General features: G+C 44.5%; 1 protein-coding gene and 1 long non-coding RNA gene across 5 annotated transcripts in view; one reads left to right on the forward strand and one right to left on the reverse strand.

Annotated features, from left to right (window-relative positions):
* Positions 1-23,010, reverse strand: part of STUM (stum, mechanosensory transduction mediator homolog) — a 49,031-nt gene extending 26,021 nt beyond the window's left edge. For all 4 annotated transcript variants that reach the window (XM_039717065.1, XM_039717066.1, XM_039717063.1 and 1 more), the window contains exon 1: positions 22,759-23,010. In XM_039717065.1, the coding sequence (XP_039572999.1) occupies positions 22,759-22,948 (190 nt within the window). In that variant the 5' untranslated portion in view covers positions 22,949-23,010. The remainder of the gene's footprint in view (positions 1-22,758) is intronic.
* Positions 21,979-27,550, forward strand: part of LOC120506011 — a 50,284-nt gene continuing 44,712 nt past the window's right edge. The window contains exon 1 of the long non-coding RNA XR_005628397.1: positions 21,979-22,033. This is a non-coding gene — a long non-coding RNA (uncharacterized LOC120506011). The remainder of the gene's footprint in view (positions 22,034-27,550) is intronic.

Genomic DNA, 27,550 nt, shown 5'->3' on the forward strand with positions numbered 1-27,550 from the left:
AAGAATGGAAAATAAAACTGACATAATTGTTCAGGGATCTGCAGTGATAAGTGTGCAGGAGATAACAAACTCATCCTTTCATCTTTTTTTTCTTAATCCAGAAAACTCAGTGCACACATTTTATGAGCCAAAGTGTCTCAGGCAGGGACAAACAGGACATAAGAGAATTGCACTCTGTAGCTAAGTGGTGTCATGCTGTACCCAGGAGTCTGGAATATGATTTGTGAGACCAGAACTCCATCCTGGATTTACAGCTGCTTGCTAAGTAATTCTGATGCTATAACTTGATTCTTATAATGCCAAAGTAACATTATTAAGGTGTTAATTTAGAGTCTGTCAGGAAATTTAGTGTCTAGCCTGATGGACTATATCCTTGTTGTTCTGTTCAATGCCACCATTAGTCAAATAGTGACCAAGTCTTATTTTTAAAGGACACTTTTCATAAAACCACTACTCTTAGATGAAAGGTAAAGCACTTTACCTACTAAAGCCATTGCTATTTTGCTGATGTACATAATATCCAATATATTTAGGAGATGGTGCTTTACACTTTAAGTTTGGCTTTGATACCTTCAGGTGATTCAGACACTTTACAAACAAAAATCTCATTTCACGGTCGTTTACTTGACTGAGAACACCAAGATGTTTCACCCTATTCAGCAAAACCATTAGGGAGCATTTTCAACAATAAAAGCAGCTTTTGCATCCCTTTTAAGTGGAACTTCCCACGTTGCCATCCCTGACCAGCACGATGGCTGTGATCATCCCTGAGTGAACGTGATGGGTTCTGCAGAAGAGGGAGCGTGGTGGGTTCTGCAGAAGAGTGAACGTGATGGGTTCTGCAGAAGAGCAGCATGGGGTGAGGAGGACAAGGATCCACTCAGAGCAGAGCTGCAGCAACCCACAGCATCCTTGGTGAGGGTGCTGTAATTCTGCAGGTGAAGCACAAAGACGAGAGTGAGCCTCTGCACATAACCAGTCCTGCTCCTGTGGACAAGCTCTGGAGTCTTCCACAGCCATTTTGGCTCCCCTTGGAAAGGCCCTATGCAGGCCAAGAAAAGCAAATCTCTTCTGGCAGCATGGAAATGAGCTGTGCTACCTTGGGCCTGACATCACCCCAGCCCAGGCTCCATAAATAGTGCAAGCTGGAGTGACCCCTGACTTCACAGATTCTGTGGATATGAGCACCAGCCAAGACAAATTATTCCAGCCCAGATAGAGCAGTTTTGTAAAAGGAAGATTTCTGATTAGGATGGAGAAAATGTGGATATTATGGAGGCTGGTGCATGTGTCAGCAGCAGCAGGTGTCCTGTGATGCTGTGGAGGAGGACCTGAGCAACCTGCTCTGCTTTAACCCACTCAGAGGAAGGAATAAGTGACCCCCAGAAGTCTCTTCCATCCCAGCTTTTCCATGGTATTTCAGTAACTTTAACTACTCCACACAAAGCTTGGCTGATCTCCCTGGTTTTTATCCCCAGAGCTGTGTCCTTCTGCCACCACATGTCTGACAGCCCTTGAACACAGGCCTCTTCATGATTTCTCAATTTATTTTTGAAAAGCTGCTCTGGTTCTAAAATGTCAAGTGCAATTACTCTCGCAGCAATCAGAAAACTTGCTTGTGAGTTGCTGATCACACCAAAACAGGGGAGCTTCAAGTCACTCCCCCGAGCTGTGTGTGCTCCTGTCACACAGCTCAGGCAGCCTCTGAGGGGAGATGCAAATGCTGCTTTCTGCAGAAGTACTGTCCTGCTTTAGAAGAAATATTTACTTGGATAAAACCATCATTTCTGCAGGGTCTAGTCCTCTTCTGTGTGAAAACAAAGCTAAAGGAAGTGCCACAGCTTAGCTGAGCAGGTCACAAACACAGATGAGTCCTTGTGTTCAAATGCCAGGTTGTGCACAAACAGTTAATGCTTCTTGGCCACCTGGATGTGTCCAGCAAGGCCTGCAGAGGCACAGCCCTGTAAATGTGCTATGAGGTTTTTTATGTGGTCTTTTCATCTGAGTTCCCTCTTTCTCCCATCACTTGGAGTTCTTGTGTTCCCAGTTTGCAGGAAATAGCACTCGATTTACACCTATATTTGTGTCCAAGGACTGATTTTCCCTTTATCAAATACTTTCCAATATCTGCCAACTAGCTGCTGGTCAGCACTAGATAAAAATAAATGTGTATGTTTTTTTTTGTAGATGCCACAAAGAACTGAGCTCCCAACATCACAATAGAGCACATAATGATTTTGAGTAAAATACAAAAAGTAATACCTTTAAAGTATAAAAGTACAATGACTCAAGGACCTCATTTTTCAGAGGTTAGGTGAGATTTATATGGAGTGAGGTGTAGCAGGAAAAAGGATTACACAGAGAAACTCAAAATTAACATGGTTTCACCCCACCTGTTTGTTTTTTTTTTTTCATTCTGACCTGGAAAGGGTTACAATGAGGTTGGGCACAATGGTAATATGGTTCAACATTCCTATGCTGAACTGGACTGCTGGAAGCACTCATCTCACTGTCAAAAGGTGCAGCTGAGATTCAGACTTTTAAATGTCCCTTCCAGAAGTCACAGAGGGGGCAGCAGACCAACCACAACAATTCACACTGGCATTGCAATGCAAGACTTCTCAATCTGAACAAAGGTGCTGTTTCTCTGCTTCTGTACATCCTCCAGTTTGGCTAACCAGAATTCACTAGGGTCAATTTTCCATTGTGTTTTCTAAGCAAGGCTGATTTTTGGGGAGTACCAGTCCTGCTGAGGAAGGGGAATTCACATTTGCCACTTGTGTGCCAGCCAGGGCCAGGCTTCAGGTGGTGAGCAGGGTTTGCACCCCACAGGGCTCCCCCTGGGCCAAAGAGCTCTTTCTGCAGTTTCTTGACTATCCCCAAAGCTCCCCCTCCCATATTTTCTTGGGACCTGGGTTCTGTGTCTCTCAGGAGCCTGTGTCTCCCTGGAGCAGCTCAAAAAGCTTCATCACCTGCCACTCACCAAGGACTGCCTTTTTCACCTTGTATGGCTCCCCCACTTCAGCTCTCTGAACCAGAGGAATGCATTTCCTTGGAAAGAAGGAGTGGGCATAGAAGGAAAACACTTCTTTCAAGAAGGCCAGGCACAGCTGAGCGACCATCCATCTAACCTTTATTCATTCCTCTGTTGGTTTACTTTTCCTTCTGCCAAAAAATACTTCTATATTGGACCCAGATTCATCCCTGACACAAATCCACTGACTGCCAGCATTACGCCAGGGATTAATTTGGCTCACCAGGGCTAACCTGATCTTGGCAGCAATTCTGAAGTGCAAACTGCAGAAAGACAGGACTTTTAAATAATAGTCACAGGCCATGGCAAACAGCATACACCTGCTGCTCGGCGTGAGGTTGATAAATTCAAACATGGATAGCATGGATAGCTCCTTAAACAGAATTAGAGATTGGAGAAGATGGATTTTATGTGCATACATGTTCTTTCCTAACTTTTTAGCGAGTCTGTTGAGCTGTGTGAGGAGCAAGAGCAGGCTCTGCTCAGCAGATGCTCTCCTTGCTCCCAGCAGGATCTGGAGATCATGGCAGGTTTTTTTGCTTGCCTTGTGCCCAGCAGCTGTACAGCTGTGAGATTCATTATCCAGCTCCTGGGACTCTCCAGCTTTAATGGCAGCTGTGGCTCATTATCCCAGTTGGATTCACTGTATCAGCATTCACACTACAACATGAGCTCAGTTTGTGGGACTGCTCAGCTGAAGCTAAAGGGAGGCCTGCACTTTACCCCACTGTAGAAAAAGGTTTCTTGCAAGTCTCCAACCTCAGCAGAGTTGTGTCAATCATGCAGCTTCACCTGTCACTCCAGCTCCCCTGACCAACTTCCTTCCTCCCTTGCTTTATCTTGGAAATGTTGCAATATTACCTAAATTTCCCTTCTCTCACAAATGAGGTTTCTGTCCTCTCTGCTGAAACAGCTCTCAGCAAGGTCTGCAAAGAGTGTGGAGGAGTGTCAGGACCTGTGCTCCACGTTTCTGGATCCTGCCCCAGGGCTCTCTGGCATCTTGCCTTCTGCCTCCCTCCTGTCCTCAGCATCTCTCACTCTTTGCTGCCATCCTTCTCTTCCTGTTCCACAGAGGCACTGTCTCAGCCTCTGCAATTCCCTTCCCCATTCTCTGCTCCCTCCATATCGTGCCCTCTCTAAACTTCACCTGCACACAAGCCTTGGTGTGCCATCTCCATTTCTTTGCCAGTGACCCAACTCCTGCATTTCTTTAGGATGCTTCTCCCATATCCTGCCCACTCCTCGTGGTCTCTCTGCTTGGAAATCCTCTCCTCTTAATGAAGATGGCAAAGTCAAACTCAATTTCTTTACACAGTGAATGTTTCTTACTGATGACACCACCAACCACCTTTCCAACAATCTGGCTTGCAAGAAAATAGAAAAGGAGGATAATTATGTATTTAATTCCTCCTTCTCCTTTCCCCATGCAGTCAGGTTGCTCCAACTCCTATTTCTTTTTCCTCTCCATCATAAAATTAAATATTTTTTCCTTCCTTATATTCACCTACCCTCCAGCCAGAGTTCCCTTTTACATACCACATCAAAAGCTTTTTCCTCTAAGACTTGGTTTTCAGAGCTGCTGAAAACCTGTTACTGTTTTCATTTACAGACATCCTGCAACACAAATGCTGTGCCTTGAATTAGGGGTTTGTTCTTGATCCTGTGTGCCACGAGGTAACTTGCTGTAACACTTTATTTCTGTAGTTAACCAATGTCCCAGTCTGTACTAGGAATCTAGAAAGGCAGCATCAGTTAAACTATTGCTATGCCATTTTATTTTTATTTATAGGTCAGATGCTTTTCTTGCACATCTAGGTATCTGCAGTTCTGAGCACCAAAAAGACAAGCAGCAATGCTTTCTCCTACCCAAAATTCAGTCACAGTGCTCCTTCCCACACCCCTCCTCAAGGCATGGGCTCCTGTGTGCTCGGAACGCAGGACCACTGATCTGCTGCTACACACCTCGATGTTCTCCTCCTACTTAGGGATTCCTTACTCTTCTCTGCTAATCCCTACAGGTGTCTGAAGTGTATTTCTACAGTCATTATAACTTCCTACACTTAAGCATTAAATTACCCCACGTTTCTAGCTAAAATAATTAATTTTTTCTTTTAATTTTAGTGATTAAAAGCATAGCACTTTTTCTCCTCTCACATTTTACAAAATGAGATTTCTAGTACAGTACTGTACAAAAGCAGCAATCTGACACATCAGAGCTATTCTGCCATCTTTTATTGTGCCTTGTCTGCAGTGAAAAAAAAAAGCTGTATTTTTAGCTGTGCTACACAGAACAATCTGATAGCAGAGACCCGTTTTTGTCATTCAAAGAAGCATTTGTTTAACCAGATGTGCTCATGAAAAATTATCTTATCTTTTACAATTAGTATTTTTCAGAGAAAAGTGTCTGTTCCATGAAAAATCCAAAGACACTGATGCACTAAGACCACATCACAGAGCAGCTGCATCTTCCTCCTTTTCTTGGAGATGGATTGGAACAGCAGCAGCACCACTCTGGGACATCAGTCATCCACAGCCAACCACACCTCTCCATCTCAAAGGAAGGAATTGGGGCAGTGCAATGCTCTGAGCAGAAGGGTTTACTGTAGGATCTCACATCCTTAATGATCCTTGCACTGTGCACTACAAATGGAACCATTGTCCTACAGCAGCTCCTTGCAGGGAAATCTGTGACAAGCTGGCTCACAGGACAGCAGGGGAGAAGGGAAGCTGAAGTTCAAAATGCACAGAGTAAAACTCCTGAATGAGAAGGTGCTAAGAATTATGCAGACCCCATTGGCTCTCGCCCAGAAAATGCTCCTCATGTAGAAAAGGAACTTCAGCACATAGTAAAAGCACTGGGTGCTTGTGTCTGGGCAAAAGTGGGGTCATGGGTGGGCCTGGGGTGTAGGTGGAACAGACCAGCCTAAATGTGTCATTCATGAAGGGTCAGAAACCCCAAGATCAAGGAGCTCAAGGATGCAGTGCTGCCCTGGAAGTTTCTCCTGTGCTCCCCTGCAAGAAACTAGAGGCAGCCCCCAGACTTTTTAGAAATCTTTGCATTCACCTTTGCAATTTTCTCTGTTCTCTTCTCAACCACGGCATCTGACAGAAAGCATGGCCAGATTCGGGGTGGGAAGAGCACTGGATGGAGTGAAAACTGTGATTAATTCCCCTTGGTACTCTTTGAATTAATACTGATCAAAATACACACAGAAGAAAGATCAAAGAGAAGAACAATACAGGGGTACAAGTATTTGTACACTTGCGTGTGGTGCTCTGGGGAAGTTCAGCCTCATCATTGCCAGACAAGTGACAAATCATGCTCTTGTATTTGCGGGGTTCCCAGACAAAGGAAGGAATGATGAATCTGACTCCAGGTTCTCAGAAGGCTAATTTATTATTTTATGGTACTAGAATATATTAAAGAATACTAAACTAAACTATACTAAAGAATACAGAAAGGATACTTACATAAGGCTAATAAAAGAAGATAATAATGAAAAACTCGTGACTCTGGAGAGAGTCCCAACACAGCTTGACCCTGGTTGGCCATTGAGACAAAACAATTCACATGAAACCAATGAAACAATCTCCAACCACATTCCAAAGCAGCAAAACACAGGAGAAGCAAATCAGATAATTATTGTTTTCCTTTTTCTCTGAGGTTTCTCAGCTTCCCAGGAGAAGAATCCTGGGCAAAGGGATGTTTCAGAAAATATGACTGTGACATCATACCAGGCAGGCACAGTGTGCACCGTCCATGGGATCCATGGGAAACATCCCATTTCTGGATCTGGCATTAAGGCAACACAAGTCTATCAGAAAAGTGCTTTTTATTTTCCTGTTAGTGAAAATTAACAGCTGAGCCAAACTGTTCAGCAGGGAGAGAACACAAACATAATTCCTACCCTTCTCAAACGTCTGGCCCTAAACTATTTATAATCCTTCAAAAATGTTTTTTAACATATGCAAGTAACTGCATCTATTTTTCTACTTATTCTGTTTTAAACATACTGTCTCTTCTCTCATAATGTCCACACTGACCAAGAGCAGTATTTCATCTAGTTCTCTTTATTTTAGCATCTCATAAGTACTAATGATACCCCAGTGTATGTCTGGGTAATTACACATGGCAATGTTCTCTTCCTTCTGTTGAAGAAAGATAGAAGGAAGGCAGAGAAACTAGACCATGGACCTTTGAAAACACTTTGGCACCAAATTCCTACTGAAATCAAGGAATTCCAGGCTAAATCATGCCTCAGGCCCTAGTGAAGGAGCCATCAGGTTGCTCAATCAAAATCTGGCTTTCCTAGTTAAGCCTTGCTGCCCTCCATGGGTTTTGGCTATAATGAAGTATAAAGATTAGGATTACAAGTATGGACCAGAAAAGTGTTACAGAATGTTAAGGAACGTTCATCTGAAATGTCTTTTCCATGCTGTGATATTTCTTCCTGCTTTAGCAATGCTAATGACATCTTATGAGGATTTTTATGACTTGAGGAGAGCAGAACTGATCCAATGGAGTTCTATCAAGTGTTTATGCTGTGCAGATATATTAGAACTTCATAGGCTGAAGAGGAGCAGTGGCCAGGCAAGTAATCTCTTCTTAGTATAGGCAATAAACCTGTTTCAGAGTCAACAGAAGGGAACACTTATCTGTGTCACAGCAGGTTCAGTGCAAAGTCTTTCCAGAGCTGTCCTAACCTTAAACTTGGCTTTAACCATGGCTTTGCACTGAGTTTTTGGTAGATGGCTTTCTCTGCTTTCTCTTGATGTGAGGTGCCGTCATCTCCAGCCAAGATCAAGGGACAAACACTGTTTTTAGAATTGCCACAATCAAGTCTCTGATGGATATGTCAGTGTCCCAGGAGTCAGGAGAGAGAGAAGGGAAACCTTTCCACATCAGTCATCACACCCAGGGGTTGTGGCCTGGCTGGCTGGGGTGAAGGGAGGAGAGGCAGCAGCCAGTTCCCAAGAGTCCCCTGGGATCACCTGTCAGCCCCACTGGTAACTGAGCAGCTCTCATCAAAGCTACTGCTGCAGAGCCTGCAAGGACCTCTCTCATGTTTTCTGTTCCTTAAATAATGCATGAAGGAAAGAAGCACAGTGAGCACCCAGCACATCCCTCAAGGAGGGGATCTAAACATCACCATGAGCAGTGCTGAGAGAACATGGGCTCAAGGTGTTCCAGGGTCAGCAAAGCCCTCAGGATTTGTGGGCTGGGGTAGGGAGGGATGCTATGGAGAGCAGGACAGAAACTGGTGATGTGCTGTGGTGAGCTGCCCATGGCTGGCTGCCACACACCCACCCAGCCACTCTCTCACTCCCCTTCCCTTCCAAAGGGCAGAGGGGAAAATAAGACAAAAAAAGTTTGTGGGTGAAGATAAAGAACAGCAGGATCACTTACCAAGTATTGTCAACGGTGAAACAGACTGGACTTGGGGAAAACCAATTTATTGCCAATTAAAATAAGTTTGGAGAGTGAGAAACAAAACATGACCCTTGCCCCTTAGTATTCTCTCCGCTCCCAGGTGGAGTTCTGCTTCACCTTTCACTTCACTCTTTCATTCCTGATTCCTCTTCCTCTGCCCCACTCTGAACAGAGCAGGATGGATGGGGGAGTTGAGGATTTGTGAGGATGACAGAGGATTTGTGGTCAGTTCACAAAGTTCTCCTCTGCCACTCCTTCCTCTTGATGTTTTTCCCGTGTTCTGGTTCAGCCAATTGTTCCACAGATTTTCGGGAGAAATCTGCCCCAGCACGAGCTCTCCACAAGCTCCACTCCTGTCAGGAGTACCTGTTCCAGCATGGGTTCCCCATGCACATCTCTCTGGGCTGTTCTCACAGATGTGTCCCCCTCCCTCAATATCCCACACTTTGGGAAAGAGCTATCAAAGAGCTGCACTCTGCAATGATGGCAATTAGAGAAATTATAGGGTTTCGTGTTGAGCACTCATAAGAAAGAGAGGAGGTCTGAGTTTCCAAAATGCACAGATTCCACGAGACACAGCAGATGTGTATGCATTAGGAGACAGCACGGAGGTCAGAGCTAGTTCAGTTCTTGTAAGGACGAGATGAGATCCAGAAAGATGTGTGGGCAATGCCTGAAGTGTTTTGAAACTATTGAAGCAAATGCCTGATTTTGCAAACCAGATAATGGGTAGCTTTCATCTGACCTAACTTCTGATATCTGCAAGGGAGCTGTCTTGATCTGAGCCACTTACCCTTTGGAGGCAAAAAAAAATTTAAATAAATAAAAAGAGATGGAGCCCCCAGAGGGTATGATTCACTTAACCCAGTTTAAAGAGATGAGTCACATGCTGATAGTGCCTAATTCCTCCTCCTTTTACATTATAAAGGGAACCAACTCAGGTGCACAAGTTTCATGAACCCCATCTAATCTGCCCAATAAATACCTTTGCCATTAATCTATTTTGATTCAATGACACTAATAAAAATTCTCCTGCTTTGGTGTATCAGCCAGCTAATCAGCTCCTTTAGGAGGAGCTCTTCCTACAGGCCAGTAGGATTTCACTCTGTGCATTACAGATCTTCCTCTGAAACTTCTGGTGCTGGCAGAGTGAGGCACAACAGAGCCAGGACTTTGTTCTGCAGGACTCCAGTGCCCTCAGTGCAGAAAACAGCCCTGTTACCATGGCTACAGGAGGGTGGCAGAACCTAAACTGTGCTTTATGGTAATACTAATGCACCTATTTTTAAGTAATATTTTTACTGCTCATCCCTGTTGATAAAGAGAAGTAAAGAGGAGTTCTTTGTTCTGATCATTACAGTTTATCAAAATGACCTTGTTGTTGCCTGAAGGCTTTGCAATGCTGATGAAAAGCTCCTGCAACAGCAGGAAGACATCTAAATTTGATGTTTCTAGCTCTTTTCATTTTGCTTTTCTTCTGGAGGGTATCTTTTTCCAACATGACAGTGTTTGCAGGGCTCAGATGAGCCCTGTTGCTAAGAAACAAGTCCCAACTGTGCCTTTAAAACTCTGTTTTTAAACATACAACTCAAGAAAATGTTTTTCTTTTCATTACACTGTATTGTGTGTTTTTATTAGGACTTCTTTTAACTTGGATCTGACTCTTGAGGTTACATTCCTATCACAGTCTTCTGGGAGAGGACCTTTTCTTTTTCCATTGTCTGTACAGTGCCATGGTCACCTACATAGTTGCATAAATAATATATTTTCAAATAGTATTATTTAAAGTGTCACAGTAAGGTCCCATTTTGTGCACAACTGTGGTGCAAACAAGAAGGAATACAGAGCCCACTTACTGCAAATATTGGTTAAGACTAAACTACAAAGCACAATATAAATCAGTGCTCTTGCAAAGAGCCCTTGTGCTCATCTGTGCTTGCCTGGCTTTGGGTTTTGGTGTGAGTTTTCTTTTTTGCCATGTACTAACCAAAACATGCTGAAGCCCCTCATTTGTGTGCAAGAGTTTGTGACTCTCACAGGCATAAAGCAGAAAATAGAAACATGTGAGGGAGTAACCAGCACATCCAAAGTGAAAACTGCTTTGTCCACCCTGCCTATTGACTGTGCTTTCATTAATGCATGGCACAGACAACACCCCTCTTCTCAACGAACACAAAGTCCAGGAGTGATGGAAGTAGTTCATTAGTAACAGTTTTCCTGGATGAGGTAAATGGAACTAAAGTGTGGCTGCATTATTTGAGGTGCTGAATTGCAAGAAGTATGTGTAGATTCTCCCAGCAGTTTTGCCACTGACTTCCTGGACAATCTGGACATTTCCCCTGAATTCACCACTCAGATAACAGATAGTCCTAAGTGTATGAAATACACTCTTCCTTCATATCATAAAATTCCCTTCTGGATCGTTACAGGGCTCGAGTGTAGTCTGCACCTCACAGTGCTGCTGAAATAATGCTGCTGTGTGTATGTGGCACTTGGGGATGTTGTTTAGGGCTGGCTGTGATGGGTTAAGGATTGGACTTGATGATTTTAAAGGTCTTTTTCAGACTAAATGGTGCTATGATTTTATGACAACTGCTTGACTAGCTGCTTGGCACTTTTCACACCAGTAAATAGTGAACTTCTCAGGAAAGACTTAAATCACAGTCACTGAGTAAGCTACCATGTCATTTAGGTATCATTCCTTTTACAAAATGTACTGAAGAACATTTACTAGAGTGTGATAAATTGTAATAAATATTTAAAGCAAACCCACATTAGTAAGGGAGAAAGCAGATTAAGTTTTATGATGCAGCATAAACCAGACTCTTAGCTTTGGCTGCTGGCTAATTTGGGAAGTACAACGTTTAGTGAGTGTCCAGCTTGGAACAGCAACTTGGGAAGAGTCTTCCCTGGTTGAAAGGGCAAAGAGCTCAGCTCTGCAATGCTTCTTTACAGTAAATAATACTTATTCACAGGAGCAGCCTCATGGAGCCAGCTCAATGTTACTAGAGCCAAAGAGGTGAGAGGGGGTGAGACAAAATAGTTCTAGAGGCTCAGCACCCACATTGCTCTGTAAGTTGTGGGTTCTCAGTTCTGACAAAGGAGTTGAGCTTGCAGTGGGAACATTTTGTACCTCTTCTGCACTGGTTCATGTGATGGGGTGGTGTCCCAAGCAGTGTGGCCTGGAATCTACAGAGCAACTGGGAGGGGACACCCTCTCTGTGCAGTTCTGTGTTGGCACCAAATGGATAAATGAGCACTGAAAGAACATCTGGGGGATTGAAAGCACTGATATGACACCAGAACACAGACACACATGTATTGTAGCAAAAATACCATGTTTAGTTATACACAGAACAAAAATCTATTGTTCTTTGTGTCAGTACAACTAAGGGTGGACTATTACCATTTAATAACCACAGCCTCAGAAGAAGAAGGGCTCCCTGTGTAATTGCTGAGCAAGTGGTTCCCAGGAACATATGCATGGTCTAAAATCCATTCCCAGCTCCACCACAGGCTTCTTCTAAGTGCCAGCTGCACAAGCACAAGGAGACAGATCCTACTTTCAACTGCACTGCCTTGAATTCACCATCCAAAGTGGAAAAGCTGAGGCTTAGCTCTGGGGGCAATGAGCGTCGTGTTATTTGGGTCAGGATGGGCTGGTCATTTATTTGGGTCAGGATGGGCTGTGCCACGGGCTGGCTGAGCCCAGAGTGCCCCCAGCCTGCTCTCCACACCCTCGGCTTTGTTCAAGCTCTGCCCTGGGTGTGTGCAGCTGTATCCACAGCTCTGCAGTGGGATGGATCCTCTGTGGAATGCGCCGTGGAAGGGTTCAGCTCTGCCAGGACTCACATCCAGCTGGCCAAGAAAACAAGAACCAGGTTAGATCACCCCAGGGAGTCAGCTCCAAAGGGGTGTCAGGAAACTCCACTTCCACATTTTTTTTCTGTTTTTGTATGGGGGACTGAGTGAAATAAGTACTGAATGCAAGTCAGTGTATAAAATTACATTCTGACTTGTAAAAGAGAAAACGAGATGTTTTTTACACTCTCAACTGACAATGATTGTGGTCCCTGTGCTCTTTTCTCTCTTTTACACAACAAAAGAAACCATCCCACCCAGCTCTCTGCAGCCACAATGAAATTTCAGTAGGAGGGGGGAAAAAATGCCATGATGCTGAGTCTAAAATATTGTTTTTAAAAAAGTTTAGTTCTTGTTCTGTAAAAAACTTGCTAAACCTTCCCTGGCAGTGATCAGTTTGTTGGATGCAGAGCCAAAGCAGAAATACATGCAGCAAAAAAAGCATTATCAGGTTTGCACTACAGACAGGAAATTTGGCAATGCTTTCACAATTAAACAGATCAAGAGAGGTACCCAATCCAGAGAATCCACACTCATCAAATTGTCCAACTACACTGGAAAAAATGTTCCAAGTCTTTCAGTGGATCACTGAGTAACTCATCTGGTGCAAATGAGATGTGAAAGGGATCTGATTTGTGGCAATAATTTCAATAAAACAGGAGGAGAGTATGGGGAAATCATGCTGATCCCTCAGCCAGGGAGGGATTTTCCTCTGGCTGCACCTCACAAATGTCTCAAGTGATGATCATTCCTTTCTCACCATCCTACATCCTTTGTGAACCCCTTGCACTAAGACAGCAATTCCAAAGTGTGTTGCAGGGCCATGTGTGTCCTTACAGCTGCTTTTGTGTGTAGATCCAAAAAGGTCCAGCTGTACTTTTAGCCAGAATTTAGTCTTCACATTCTTGGAACCAATTTTCAGTGGAAACTTGAAGTTTCCTCACTCCAAAACAGTGTTCACAAGAGGATATGAAAAAAACCCCTAGTTTACAGGGAATATAAATACATATAACTTGATTCTTGATATTTTAACTTCACATATATATATATACTTGGTATTTTTTAATAACTTGATGTATTTTCTTACTATAATGAACTTGTTCTGGCCACTCTCAGTGAGAGGTCTGACTCTGTGGGCCTCTCTGCATTGTGATTTCTGTGGTGCCAAGTTGCCATCTCCTTTCCCCACACAGCACAGCAAACACACTGTTGGACAGTCACATCCAAAATATCATGTTTATGGAAATCAAATTGTCATGGCAACAGAAGAGGTCTTGCAAGTATTTTAAAAATAGCGGATTAACAAAACAAATTTATGAAGTCTAAGATCCATTCTTTCATGAATGCTCTTAAACAGATACAACAAATGGGTGTCTGCCTACAGGAGACTTTCCTTTAATGCCATGATCTCATTTCACCATAGTGGCACACATAATAGATATGCATGCAAATAAATACATATTTTAAACTTAAACCAGCAAAACTATTTCCGATGGACAGCGTCATACTAATGTGATCATTTGGCTTATTTCAGGTAAAATATTTTCACAAAAACATCCTGATTCATCCTTTGTGAAATTACTGAACTTTTTAACATAGTGAACTTGTGGCTCATTATAATGCATTTTTTAGTCTACAATAAATCTCAGCTCTTCAAAGGTTTATTAGCACTAACACTTAGTAAAAATGCACATTGTTTTTAAGCAGCATTCTTATTTGGTCCAATTGAATTTTTTCCCCAACACAATCACAAGATTAATTTGGACATTTAGCCCTTTTGCATTCTTTTCAAACTTGTTTGTGTTTTAACTAAAACAAAATGATTATCCACAATCTCAAAGCATTTAAGTTTTGTGTGGATATTCACCAATGCTTGTGGCCAGCTGAGAGTTCAGCCCAGACAAACAACCTGGTGAGAGGCTGGGCAGTGATCTGTCACGTTTAAATTCACATTCCCAAAGATGCCCTTGGCCCCCTGCACAATTCCTTGTATGAGCATTACACATATATTATAAGCATTATTTCTGAAGCTGTCAATGTAGTACAGGATGAACCCCAGCAAAAAATGTGATTATGTTTCCAAGAGTTCCTCTATTTATTGTATTCACCATTTCCTCTAACAAGATTTGACCATGATCCACTCCAGGCATATCCTTTGGGTATGTTTATACTGGGATTTTTAATTGGAGTTAGTGTATTGCCCATCAGTTTTCATCAACTACCTAATTTATATTTAAGGTATTTCATGATGCTGTGCTCAAAGACATGGATGTCCATGGTTTTGTCCAATATGGCAGAACTGTAAATTAATTAGTAATGTATCCTCTTTTACAATTTAAAAGTTCAGTATAATATTGCCTTTTTCCAGTGCTGAAAAATCATGACTCAGATTCTCCAAAACTGAGAATTGGAAAAAAAAAAAAAAGGCAATTCATTCTTTCTTCCCACAATCTTTTTTTTTTCTTTTGAGACAGGATCATTATCTTCAAATTCTGCTCCACAGCCATAAGAGTTACATTTTTTTTCTTTTCCTGAAAGCAAAGATTCTCATCTAATCAAGAGCCTCAGGGGATTAGGTTCTAAGGAAACACCAAATATTGTGTGAGTTGGGGTTGCATTGCTAGGCCTTTTGAGGAGCTGTCAAGTAGTTAGAGAGAAGTTGTTTGGTCTGTAACTCCTTTGGAATGGAAACACTGAGTTTGAACTGCCTTTATTACAAGGTCTGCATTGCTGAAGGAAAGAGGGTTGAGAGCAACTTCTAAGTGGTAAGATGGAGAGAGAACAAACTGTGTAAACGAGTTTTTTAAAATCAAATATTTGAGTTCTGCCCATTTATTTTTTCCATGACTCTACACAGAATGAAATCTAAGTTTATAGTATCAGAAATCAACAAATGAAATACAACTAGATAGAATGGCATGTGATTTTTTTCTCAAGTTCTTACAGTAGTTTCACTTTGGGCTTCACTAGATAACATAAATGCTCAAAAGCCCTGGGAAGGGGAAGAGGGATTAACTTCTCCCCTAAATGAAAAAAAGTCCTTATCTTCAGCAGAACCAGAAAAACTCAGGCTTCACCTTCCTGCAGTCTCTAAAGCAAGGTCAATGAAACAAACTTTTCTTTCTGGGTCCTAAGACTGTCAGTGTTTAAAAGCCATTTGGATAATGGCCTTAATAATATTCATATTAATGTCAATGTTACTGATACTATTAATGTCAATGCTAATGTTAATATTAATATTAGTCAGCCCTGACCTGGGCAGGGCAGCTGGACAAGATGATAATTGCAGGTCCCTTCCAAATGAAATAATCTATTCTGTTTTGTCCTTGACCAGCATCTTTGCACATCCAAGCTTGTGCTCATCCACTGTGGTGCTGCCTCTGTGTCACTTTAAAGCTGTAAAGCTCTGCAGTGAAGACAAATCCTAAGACAGGAGAAAGGATGTCATATGTCAGACTGACTTTATCTTATTACAAACCTTAGGACAATTTCAGAATCCCTTTACCATCCAATCACTTGTTTCTCCACAAAATTCAAAACCAGGCACAGGTTCTAAAATTCTCCTTTGTGCCAGACACTGCCAGCTGCAGGTATATTTGTGTTCAGGGTCCTGCAGTTTCATGGGCAAAAAAGAGCCTGAGGAACCTGGTTTCTGCTTCCTGCTCCTCTCTTTGTGATCCTGAACAGTTCAGAAGCTCTCAAAGTTCTTTCCATGGTGGAGAGATTGAATGGCAGTGAGCTGTGGAAGGCAATGGTGCTTTATCAGGCTTTGTAAATCTCTCCAACACCCACTGTTTCAGAGCAGGAGAAAATTCACTTCCTTCCTGCTATCCAGACTGGGAAAAATTCACCTATCAAAAGCACTCTCCTCATCTAAGTTACTTTAATCTTCAAATCCTTTCACTCATTTTCTCCCTTGCTGCAAGAAGTTTCAGTTCTTTTGCCTTCTCACTGAATCTCTGCACATGTACTTTTCTCCTTCTGGACTTGATTCTGTTTCTCTCCTCGTCACACCCTTCGTCTGGAACAGCCTTGAATCCACCTTAAAATTCAGCTGCTTTACTTGGCCATTTAGCAGCTCTTCTCTGCTGTCTGCTCCCACCTTCACTCTTAATCTTCAAGTACATCTGTCCAAACTGCATTAAATGACAAACAAGATTACAAGATGCTGAGCAAACCCTGTCTCCTTATGTGTTCATTAAGAAATTAATCTCTCCACAGAGCTGCCTCGACAACAGCAGGGAACAAAAACCACTGAGCAAAAACGTCCCTGGCCATTTCTTTTGTCTTCTATTTTGGTGGGAACAGAAGGCATGAGGGAGGCAGAGAAACTTGTTTGCATTTTAGCTGGTCTGGCACGGACAGCAATTCCAAGGCTGCAGCACTGGGTTAGTGACAGCCAAATGAACCAAAAAGTCATTTTAAATGCAAGTGCAGCTCAACAGCTGACTTATACCCACTGTAGGAAGGGAAGAGCAAAAACTAACCAAAGGACAGAAACAATTCTAAATATTTGGAGTGTGATTGAGGCTGTGGTATGGCAGCACATACATGTGACCATCATGGCTGGGCAAACTCAAGGAAGGAACCCAGTGTTACACCCAGGAAGAGGAGGAAGAGGAATATATTAATTATTCAGGCAAGTATGGGCAAAGCAGAAAGCAGCTTTCTGCCTAAAATACAGCAAAGTGTGCTGTTCAACACTGGATTAAACTGAGGGGCCACATCAGATCCCTCAGCAGTTAAAATACCTTTTTTTCCCCTTTTTTTTTCTGATCAGTTACACCAGGTGGAGCTGTCTCAATCAAGCAGCTACAAGGTTGAAACACTTTGGCATTTCTTCAGCTCACTAATTACCTGTGAACCTCTTTGAGTTTTCCAGGATTGATTGTCATTCTAGGTGGTGCAGACACTTCATGGAACAAAAATATTCCAGACTACCCAGTGGTGGTAAGATTGTGGAATGACTGTCAATACCATCTGCCAAGTTATATGATACAATTATATTTCTCTTAAATCTCTGTTACAAAAATAAAGTAAAATAAAGTAAAAGAGGAATTTAATGGCCTTCTACGTACTGAAAATAACAAAGACCTGCAGGTGGCAGAAACCTCAGATTCAGCTGCTCTTGTGCCCAACTTTACCTCACTGTGAGGATAATCTACAGCTGATACCACTGGTACCAGTAATGGAGCAGTAAAACCTGGATGCACACATTTTATTGCAGGTCTCATTTCCCACCTTGCACAAGCACAAATCACCATAAAGAACTTCTTGACCTTTTCAGTGCAAAATACAGAACCTGATAGAGTGGAGTCTGCTGGCAATAGGTTTGCTGTGTTTAATTATGCTCCCATGAACAAGCAGCTTGTTTCTGCACACTACCAGCATCACAGGCTGAAGGGCAATGTTAGCTAAAAAACTGCAGCAGTAAAGTTCACAAACACAAATTCACACAAACACTCGAGAAAACCTTTGTTTTCCACAAATGAGCTTGTAAATCACACAGATTCATTGGTTTGTATGTTTAAAAGGAAAAAAAAATTAAAGGATCACAAATACCAAAGGATTTTGAGATTTGATATGTCTGAAAGCCCAAATTTCTTTATTACACTGTTTGCTCTACCATAGATACGAAAATGTGTTTTTTCCGTGAAATTCTTTCTTTCAATAATGAAGGCAATGGATGTTTGCTTGAGGCATCTATTTACCATTCCAACCACAAAAATAAAATGAGTACTGGTAATTTTATGCAGACCTTATCCCATCTACTTTCTCGAGTGTTGTGTTCTGTGCCTGTGTTCAGCTCTTTGGAGAGCTCATTCTGCTCAGGAGAGCCTTGGTTTCTAATGAGAAGATGCTTGGCTGCTATGAACCCAAGGGCAAAGCCACATTCCCAGAGCTGAAGGTGCAGTGCTTGAACTCTATCAGGAGTGACTAAACAGATGGCAGAAGACTCGTGATACGGAGCTGACACACCCAGGAACAGGAGAGCTGCACTGAGGAGCCCTGGAAGCAAAAAGCTGAGTGGGCTGGGAATCACCCCTTCTTTCTGTAGCTGCTCTGAGAGGCTGGCACTCCTGAACTCCTCCACGGGCTACTTGGTGGCACATGGGTGGCTGCTCTCCCATCCTGCACCAACATCACTTTATGCTCCGTATTTCAATTACTCCCTGCATAAAAATAGTATTCACGTATCACGCAGGCTGGGATCCAAAAGTCCACCCCCTTCCTGACAGGAGGGATTAATCTTGGAGAATACCTCAGACTTTCAGATAATTTCCCTCACTTCTCACATTTCCCTCAAGTTCCCCCGCTTCGTTTACCCCCCTCCCACACACGTGATGTCGAGAGAAGGAAGAGCAGAGAGGAAGGAGGGCAAGATTCCCATGGATCGGCTCCGGGAACGAGAAGGAGCCAGATCTCCTCCCACGCTGACTGGCACACGGCAGCAGCTCCAGGAGAACACAGTCTGCCAGCTAAAGGGCACGGCCAGCCCTTCGCCCGTGTGCCATCTGCGGCGCGGACGGGCAGCAGGGACACAGCTCCTGATCCTGCGAGAATGGCAGTGCTGGGCACCCTCCAGCCACGCTGACAGCTGCATCTCCCACTCTCCAGAGCTCATCACTGCATGGTTTGGCCCCAGTGCCTCAGAGCTGCTCCAGAAACCCAAAGCCAGAGCAGAGGTGGCAATGCCTGTGGCAGGGCTGGCGCGTTGGTAGCCAAGGCACGATGGCTTTTGCCACAGCACCCGCTGACTCTTCTGCCTCTTCTTCCTACCCACTCTTTTTATGAGCCTGAGCTTGGCACACCTTCATTGCAGCTCAGCCCTATAGCCCTGATAGGCACGGATGAGAAAGACTGCACTGGGCCACGGGAAACTGATCCAGAACATTTCCTGTGGCATTCACATTCTCTGAAAAAATCCCCCAGGATTTTTCTCCTGGGAAGCTGAGAAGCCTCAGAGAAAAGGAAAACAATTATTATCTCATTTGCTTCCCCTGTGTTGTGCTCACATGTGGAATGTGTTTGGAGATTGTTTACCCACAGGTGATTGTTTCACTGGATTCTGCTGTGAGTTGTTTTGACTCTTGGCCAGTTGGGGCCAAGTTGTGCTGACACTCTGGAAAGAGTCATGAGTTTCATGATTATCTTTTTAGCATTCAGTAAGTATCTCTTATGTATTCTTCAGTAAAGTATTCTTTAATATAATATAGTATCATAAAGTAATAAATTGCCCTTCTGAGAACATGGAGTCAGATGCATCATTCCTGCCTTCATTGGAGAGCTTCCCTGCAAATACAATAGGAAACTGATCCACAACATTTCCAAGTGGCCCATGCCAGTGACTGGAAGGAATGTGTGATTTCAAGGCTATTCGGCAAGATGGATTGCAAGTAGATGGGCTATCAAGATTTTTTACACTGTATTTGGTCTGAATTTTAAGTTTTGGCAAGAGAAAAGTCAACATATCCCCTGTATATGAAAAAATTCCTGTGAACTACATCTTTTGTAGCATGTGTGGAATGAGTAGTTAAAACGCAGTTTACAATGCACCTTAAAACCTGCAGCTCTGGGTTATTCATAAAACTCTGAAAATTAACCAAGTGAAGATAATAAACTGACTGTAAACAAAGAAAAAGTGTTACTTCTACTGTCCAAATAGAGTACTACTGCAAAAAATAAATAGCACAAAGGAAAAATAAACCAGATATTTAAAATTTTCAGACGTCACCCTCAAAGGTGACTTCCATAACAGAGGAAAGATAATTTAGCTAAAAAAAAAAGAGGCTTTCAGATGGTGAGAGATTGCCCAATGATTTGGAAGCCTGCATCAGAGTGGAATTTCTATTTGGATGTCACTGTTCTGAGGCACAGAGCACTAATGAAAACCTCAAATGCACCAGTCTCCAAGCAGTGGAAATCTTGATTCATTCAACGTTGCCCATTTTCTTGTCTGCTCTGGTGGTCTCTGACCCTTCTGTGCAATTGCAGAGTCTACACTCAAATGACAACTACATGCAGAACAGATGAGGGATGAATTTAGGGGCTGAGAACTAGAGGACTTCCATTAACACCTAAACACAGTCACACTCTCCAGCTAAGCAGGCAGAAATACACAGCGAGCCTGTGAAACATCACTTTAACGTGTTATAAATCTGGACTACAAGAACTGATGGGAATTTTGCCACTCTGCTTCGCAGGGAACAGGCTCACATCCTTGATGTGAACACTTCACACCACTGTAAATCTTATCTGTTTTACAAGCCTTGCTCAGCTCATTGAGATGGCTGAAGCACAACAATGACAGAAAATCTCTTTTTACCTTGAACATTCCTGCCAGTAGATTCGTGATCCTCCTGTTTCCCCTCCTGTGTGGGCTGTGTGATACATGACAGGATATGGCTGAGATTGTAAATAGCTGCATTCTAGTCAGGTGTGTCATCTCAGACTAAGTTTTCTCTCAAACTGCACGTGATATTAGCAGCTTCATTAACAGAACGGTTCATTTATGTACACACTAAATGCCATGCTTTGCATACTGAGCTTGGGATGCATCTCCAAAGCACTGCATTTTGCCAGGCTGTGGGGATGCCACAGGGAAGAATCCCTTTTCATCTGTAGTTTGTTTGGTTTGCTACTTCTGCAGCAGGGCACCAGGAGAAGCAGCGGCGCAGCCGGCCAGACCGTACCGCTGAAATCCCTGCATCAAAGGGCAAACAAATTAAAAAAAACCAAATAGAATTGAAAATAAAATTAAAAACCATTTTGTGCTGGTCCAGCCTGCCAGTGGTTGGCAACCAGCACAGCTGCATAGTCCAGATTCAACTCCCAGCCTTTCAACCAGCGTGGAGTGTGAGCCCTGGACAGTCGCCTTCAGGAAGGGAGGGCAGTCTGTCCTTCCTCCCCAGGCACCTTCTGTATGAGGGAAGGCACAACACTGGCTACCCCCAGCAGCAGCCAGAGGAGAGCTCCAGCAGAGAAACACACTTCAGGCCAATTTCAACATAAGGGTGTCTCATGGGGATCTGTCCTTCTGGGATGAGAGGACAACACGGAGGGTTTTCTATTGTGCTTTGTGAAGTGTGAGATAATTTGGATAGGGAAAAAGGGGTGGTAAGTCAGGCTTTTTTTCCTGTATGTCCACATTGAAGATGTGGTGTCTTCAATGCCAACAGAAAACAACACTTGCTTTGCAAACTCTCTCTAAAGTGGGAAACTAAGCCCCAGGAAACCTAAAGCCCCATGAGAGAACTCAACTCCAGAGTTTGTCTTTGATCACCCGAGGTTCTTCAGGTGGCTGCACACAAGGGCTGTGCAAACAACACACCCAAGCACAGTGGATTCCATCTGGAAGCTCACACACACCAGTCCTTCCACAGGAAAACTCAGAGGTATTGCAAAAGGGGCAAGTTTTCCTCTGGAACACATCCACAGGTTCAGAGCAAGCACGCTGGAGTAGCAATGGCTTCTACGTGTTGCACACACTATCCCACCCACACATGCATAGTACTTTAATCAGAACTTTAAGTATTTCAGATTTGTTACAGAATTAAGCCACCTGAAGCACATGAAGCAATTAGAGGCAGGCAGTAGCTCTTTAAAAGCTGGGCTAGGGGGAGGATACTCCCATATCACAAGGAAGGCTTCTGTGGTGGCCACAGTAGCAGAACCAGCAGCCAGAAATGGATTATGAGAGATTTGAGGTATGGGTTAATGAGTCATGGATTATTTTGTTTGGGTTTTTGGTTTTTTTTTTATTAATGTAGTTATTTCATTTTCAGCTCGAATGTTTATATTTAGCCTTGTATTCCAGGGGCTTTTGCAGTGTTCAAACTCTAAGCTCCTCTCGCAGTAAGCCATTCTTAATTCGAGTGGAGGAAATGGAAATATAGAAAGGATGCAGCCACATCGTAGGGACCTGAGTACGCTAGAGACTTTGCGCTGAGAAACTGAATCCCTAGTTTCTTTGGACAACGGTTCTAACATTTTCCAGGGTCTCCTTAGGAAACCCGGCACGGTGGGCTCTGAAAGCTCGTCTCTAGCGAGCGAGCGATGTGGGCACCGTGAGTTTGATCCTCTCACTGCAATCACAGTCGCCGAGAGCCCGAACAGCGGAATCCCTCCCTCCCGGCGGGGCCGGAGGCTCGGGATGTGCCTGCCGTGTCCCGGGGCCGGGGACCGCCCGTGCCCGCCGAGGGGACCGCGACCCGCGGTGCGATCCCTGCAGACCTCGCAAGGCGCTGCCCCGGCCCCCGACGCGAAACTTGGCTTAGGAGCTCCTCCATCCCTCCCTCCATCCATCCCTCCCCGGGAGCCGTCGGGGAAAGGCAAAGTTGCCGCCGGGGCGGGGTCCGGCAGCCCGGGGTGGGCGGGCAGAGGGACCCCGAGCCCGGCCGCCTTCCCTCGCTGCCTCCCGCAGCATCCTTACCCAGCCCCGGCACGAAGGTGTTGAGGAAGAGGCAGATGACGGCCACGGGGAAGGGCATGTAGGGGATGGCGGCGCGCAGCGGTCCCTTCTTCTCGCGGACCTGCACCACCACGCCGCTGGACGGGCCCGAGCCGCCCCGGCTGGGCTCGGCGGCCGCCGCGCTCTCGCCGTCCTTGGGCGAGGGCTCCATGGCCGTGTCCCGGCGGGATGGCAGCTCCCGCCGCCGAGCGCGCTCCCGCCGCCGGCGCGTGGGTCCCGGTTTATCCCGGGTCCCCCGGAGCGCTTCCCGGTTTATCCCGTGTCCACTGAGCGCTTCCCTGCATCCCGGTTATCCCGAACCCCTCGGCAGCCGCTGCTCGGAGCGCTTCCCTTGAGTCCTGGTTTATCCCGAGCCCCCGGAGCGCTTCCCTGCGTCCCGGTTTATCCCGGGTCCCCCGGAGCGCTTCCCGGTTTATCCCGTGTCCACTGAGCGCTTCCCTGCATCCCGGTTATCCCGAACCCCTCGGCAGCCGCTGCTCGGAGCGCTTCCCTTGAGTCCTGGTTTATCCCGGTCCCTCGGAGCGCTTCCCTGCATCCCGGCTTATCCCGAGCCCCCCGGCAGCCGCTGCCCGGAGCGCTGCCCGGTTTATCCCGGTTTATCCCGGCTTATCCCGAGCCCCCGGGCGCTTCCCCAGCCGCCGGAGCCGCGCTCCCCTCGCCGGTCCCGCCTGGGCAGCCAGAGCCGGGGCGAGGCGCTGCCCCGTTCCCCGCTGGAATGGGGGAGAGAACTCCATGTGAGGGAGCGCAGGAGCGGTGGAAGAGCGTGCCCTGTGCGCCCGTAAAAAGGAAATGTGTAAGAAAAGGTGTAAATTGAACCCACACGCGTTTATTGTGCGAAAATCGCTGCGGTGGGGAGGAAGAGGGAGGCGAGCCGCGGGAATCGGAAGGCAAAGAAAACTGTCCCTGGAGAGCTGGTGGCAGCTTGGTGTGGAAATGTGGCTTGGTTCCTCCCTGCCAGCAGACAAAACGTGGCTTTGTAGGGCTGGTGATTATTGTTCAGCACAGAATTCAGTGGGTGAAATGGGAATAAAACTTGAGCCAGTCTAGGTAAAAAAAAAAACACAAGAAAACCCCACAATAATTGTCCCTGTAGATGGGATTCAGCAGAGGAAATGGGGAAAATATTAAAGGCATTAATCCTGATATAAAATGTAAGTGTGACACATATAGAGGGCCTTTCCCTGAGACAGAGGATAGTCTGTGTCTTGCTGTGTATTTTGAAGCTGCAGTTTTGCCCAAAAAAATTCCTGCAAGGAATTTGGATTCCAAGAGAAACCTTGAGCTACTTAATTTATGCCACTTGAATACCACTTGAGGAATGCCTTATTCAACAGCTTAATTGATTAAAGTACAAATTAGCACAACGAAAATGTTGGGTAAACTAAATGAGGGAAATGCAGAATCCTCTTCCTAGGTTACATCATTTTATTTTTCTACTAACTGGGCTTGAAACCACAAAAACATAGACCATGTAAATTCTCTCATCTTTAATGACAGGTTTTCTTTGCTTATCTTATCTCTTTATTTTCTTTGCTTATCTTTTGGCTTGTCTTCTGAGTGCATTTCATCCAAAAAATATCTTTTTTTTTTTCATTAAGCACAAAGTTTAGATATGTTTCTGAAATATATTAACTAATTTGGCTTTTTGGGGAAGGCTTTTCAGTTTTGTTGGGGTTTGGGGCTTTTGTTTTGCATTTTAATTTTGTTTCTTGGGTTCTTTTTTTTTATTTGACATTTATTTCCATCTAAATAGTTCACGACAGCCTAGACTCTGTATTGCCTAGACACAAAGCTATTGGAGAGCTGCACTTTCTCTTGGAAAGATCCAATATAACTGATATAGGCTCTATATTTCTCTGCTGGTTGATCAAACCACAGCCAGATGAGAAATCCTTATGGTATGAATATGGATTAATTAGAGCCTGTACAAAGCAGAATCCAAGTTGGAACACAATCAACAACTTGCAGTGACATAATTCTCCCTAGGTCCTGGGAATTGTGTGTGGGTGAGCCCACATCACCTACAGCAAAAGCAAGCAAAGGGCCATTGTGAGAGCAGCCCAAACAGAAAATCAAAGACGGAGATTAATTAAAACAATATTTTGTCAGAAATGCTTAATAACAAGTTTGGCTTTTATGGAGCGTTTCCTAGGAATATCTCAAAGCCTGTGACAAATGTGAGCTAGTTCATTTACTTCTCCAGGATTAGCTGGCAGTGTGTAAGGCTTCCTCTCTCTGCTATAAAATGCCACTGCTCCCAGACTCAGCTGCATCATTAATTTTGTGCTGCCAGTGCTGGTGGAAGCTCTGGGCGCCTCAGGCAGAAGTTATGACTGCTTCCCGAGGGTTTTGAGGATACCAGGGTGTAACAAGTTGTGACACTCCCAAGCTTTTCTAAACGAGGGAGTTGGTGGCAGCATTTCTCTGCTGAGGCTCCCCGTGAGGCTCAGAGCATCCTCTGCTGAGCACCCGCGAGCTGCAGCCTTGCCTCTGGCCCAGGGCTGTGCTGGAGAGCTTCAGCCAGGGAAGGCAGGAATCCATGGAAAGGTGTGCTGGGACCTAAGCAAGGAAATGTGGCCCAGAGCTGAATTTTATTTTATTTTTTTTTTTTTTTAATGAAAATAAGGTTACGGTTTATAAAAAGGGGATTAAATATGATTCTTTGCCTTTGATTTTAATACTTAATTTATTTTTTTTTTAATGAAAATAAGGTTTTTCATTTTACGGTTTTATGGTTTATAAAAAGGGGTGATATTTGTGTGTGCTAAGAATACTCAGATTTCCCCAGATCTGATCTTTTAAAATGTTCATTTCGCTTCTCAGCATGACAACAGCTCACAGAACTGCTATGTATTTATATATATAAAACATTCTTTTTCTGCAGTTGAGACGAAAAATTGTTTTAAATAAAATCACAAACCTAACATCACCTAAAGCAGTGTTTCAGACCGTGGAACTCCCCTGGCACACCAGTATAGCACCAGTATGCTGACAACAGGGCTGGGAGCACATCCTCCCCAGACTTCTCTCTGGAGAAGTGCTGCAGGATGCATGCAAAGCTGAAGACACACAGTGCTGCTGTGCCAAGGGCAGCTTGACAAAGGGAGCTGAGACAGCTCAATCTCCTGGGTGTCTGGTGAAAGAGCAGGTGGTGCTGGCCCGGGTGACAACAAGGACATCCTGCAGGTGGCTGGGCCTTGCACACTCTTGTAGCCCTTAAAACCAGAGGAGCCTGGCCTCTGACTCCCTGCAGCCTGGCAAAGAGTGTAGTTGTTGTTCCTTGATGAGCAGGACAGAGAACCTGTGTGTGAAGCAGCCTTGTCCCAGTGCTGGCCAGCCTTGGGCTGGGCTTTGTGGTTGATAGTGGCAGCCTGGCTGCCAAGGCTTTGTGCTGAGCTACCCTGCTTGTGGATGCTGCTGTGGGAAGCAGGTGCTGGGGCTTTGGTCAGTGAATGATGTGAGAATGTGATGGGTGTGGGAATTCCACATCCATCAGGCCTGAGGGACTCCAGCGTGTGGCTCATGGCCACCAAACACCCAGTCAGAAGAGGATAATATCCTAGCAGAGAGGAGAAGGGATTGGTTATGGTCACTAGCTGACTTTCAAGGAGCTGTTATGATGGGAGTTTTCCCCTTTGTTTTCCACAGAGTGTAAATAAGCTGTATCTCAAACATTTTGCAGGTATGGACATTTTGAGCTGTACACTAAACAACGAGGGAAGTGTTGTCAGGCTAAAGGGAACTTAAGATCAGATAGTTGTTTTAGTTTACCCTGCAGCTGTAGAATGATCTTTTCTTCTTTCCCTGCTTGCCCTGGTGTTTGTGATGTTCTTGTGGAGAACAAGTTATTCAGTGGAGAATTGGGGATTCTGCAAAAGGAAGGGATGGTGCTGCTCTGTTACAGTGCTCTGAGGGCTGGGCACACCACAGGCTGCCTCTGACTTTGGAAAGGGAGAAAAAAACTTCTGCAAACTGAATGGACACCAATGACATACCTACAGCAACCAGGGGTTCCTCTGTTTTAAATACACCCCTCTCCTGATCTTGGGTTCTTTCCAGGGCGGCCTTGAGTATCTTACAAGTATGTTAAGAGATACAAAAATAGATGCAAACACAAATCATTAGAAGTGTTATTAACCACGACAATAAGGAGCCAAGCAGAGCTGCTGCTCACTAACAATCCCTGGGGGACAGGAGGAGCCCTGCAGTCTGCACTGCAGAGCCCCAGAGTAAATCCAGCACGGCTCCACACGCTGTGACTTAAAGCAGAGCTTGGCTCAAGAAGTACAGTACCCTCCCAACAGAAAATATCAATTAATTCCATTCATGTGCAGGAGGTTTGAGCTGTGTCTGCCACTAGAAAATCCATTGTACCAGCTCAAATTGGGGCTGGCACAGCCCTGTGTCCTCACAGAGAAAATGCAGCTCTGTGCAGAGGAATGACATATTAAAGTGCCACTTGTGGCCCATGTCAGAACTGAGTCTTGAGACTGTCATGAACCTGAGACCTCATAAATTGCTTTCATCTGACAAATGTCAGACAGTCACATGAAGCTGGGTTTGTGACTCAGTGAGCTTTTCCTGGTGCAAATGAGAGCTGCACTTGTTGCTGATATAGTACCTATCCTGTACACACAAGACTTCCCACTAGTTAAAAAAAACCAAACGGGATTCCTTGTGTCCAATCTGCATTAATTCCACTGGGAATAATAGTGGCTTCATATTTAGTAATTATTCTTTGTTCCATAGGTGT

This window comes from Passer montanus, unplaced genomic scaffold (genome assembly GCF_014805655.1).
Source record: "Passer montanus isolate IOZ18808 unplaced genomic scaffold, ASM1480565v1 scaffold37, whole genome shotgun sequence".
Taxonomy (NCBI): Eukaryota; Metazoa; Chordata; class Aves; order Passeriformes; family Passeridae; genus Passer; species Passer montanus.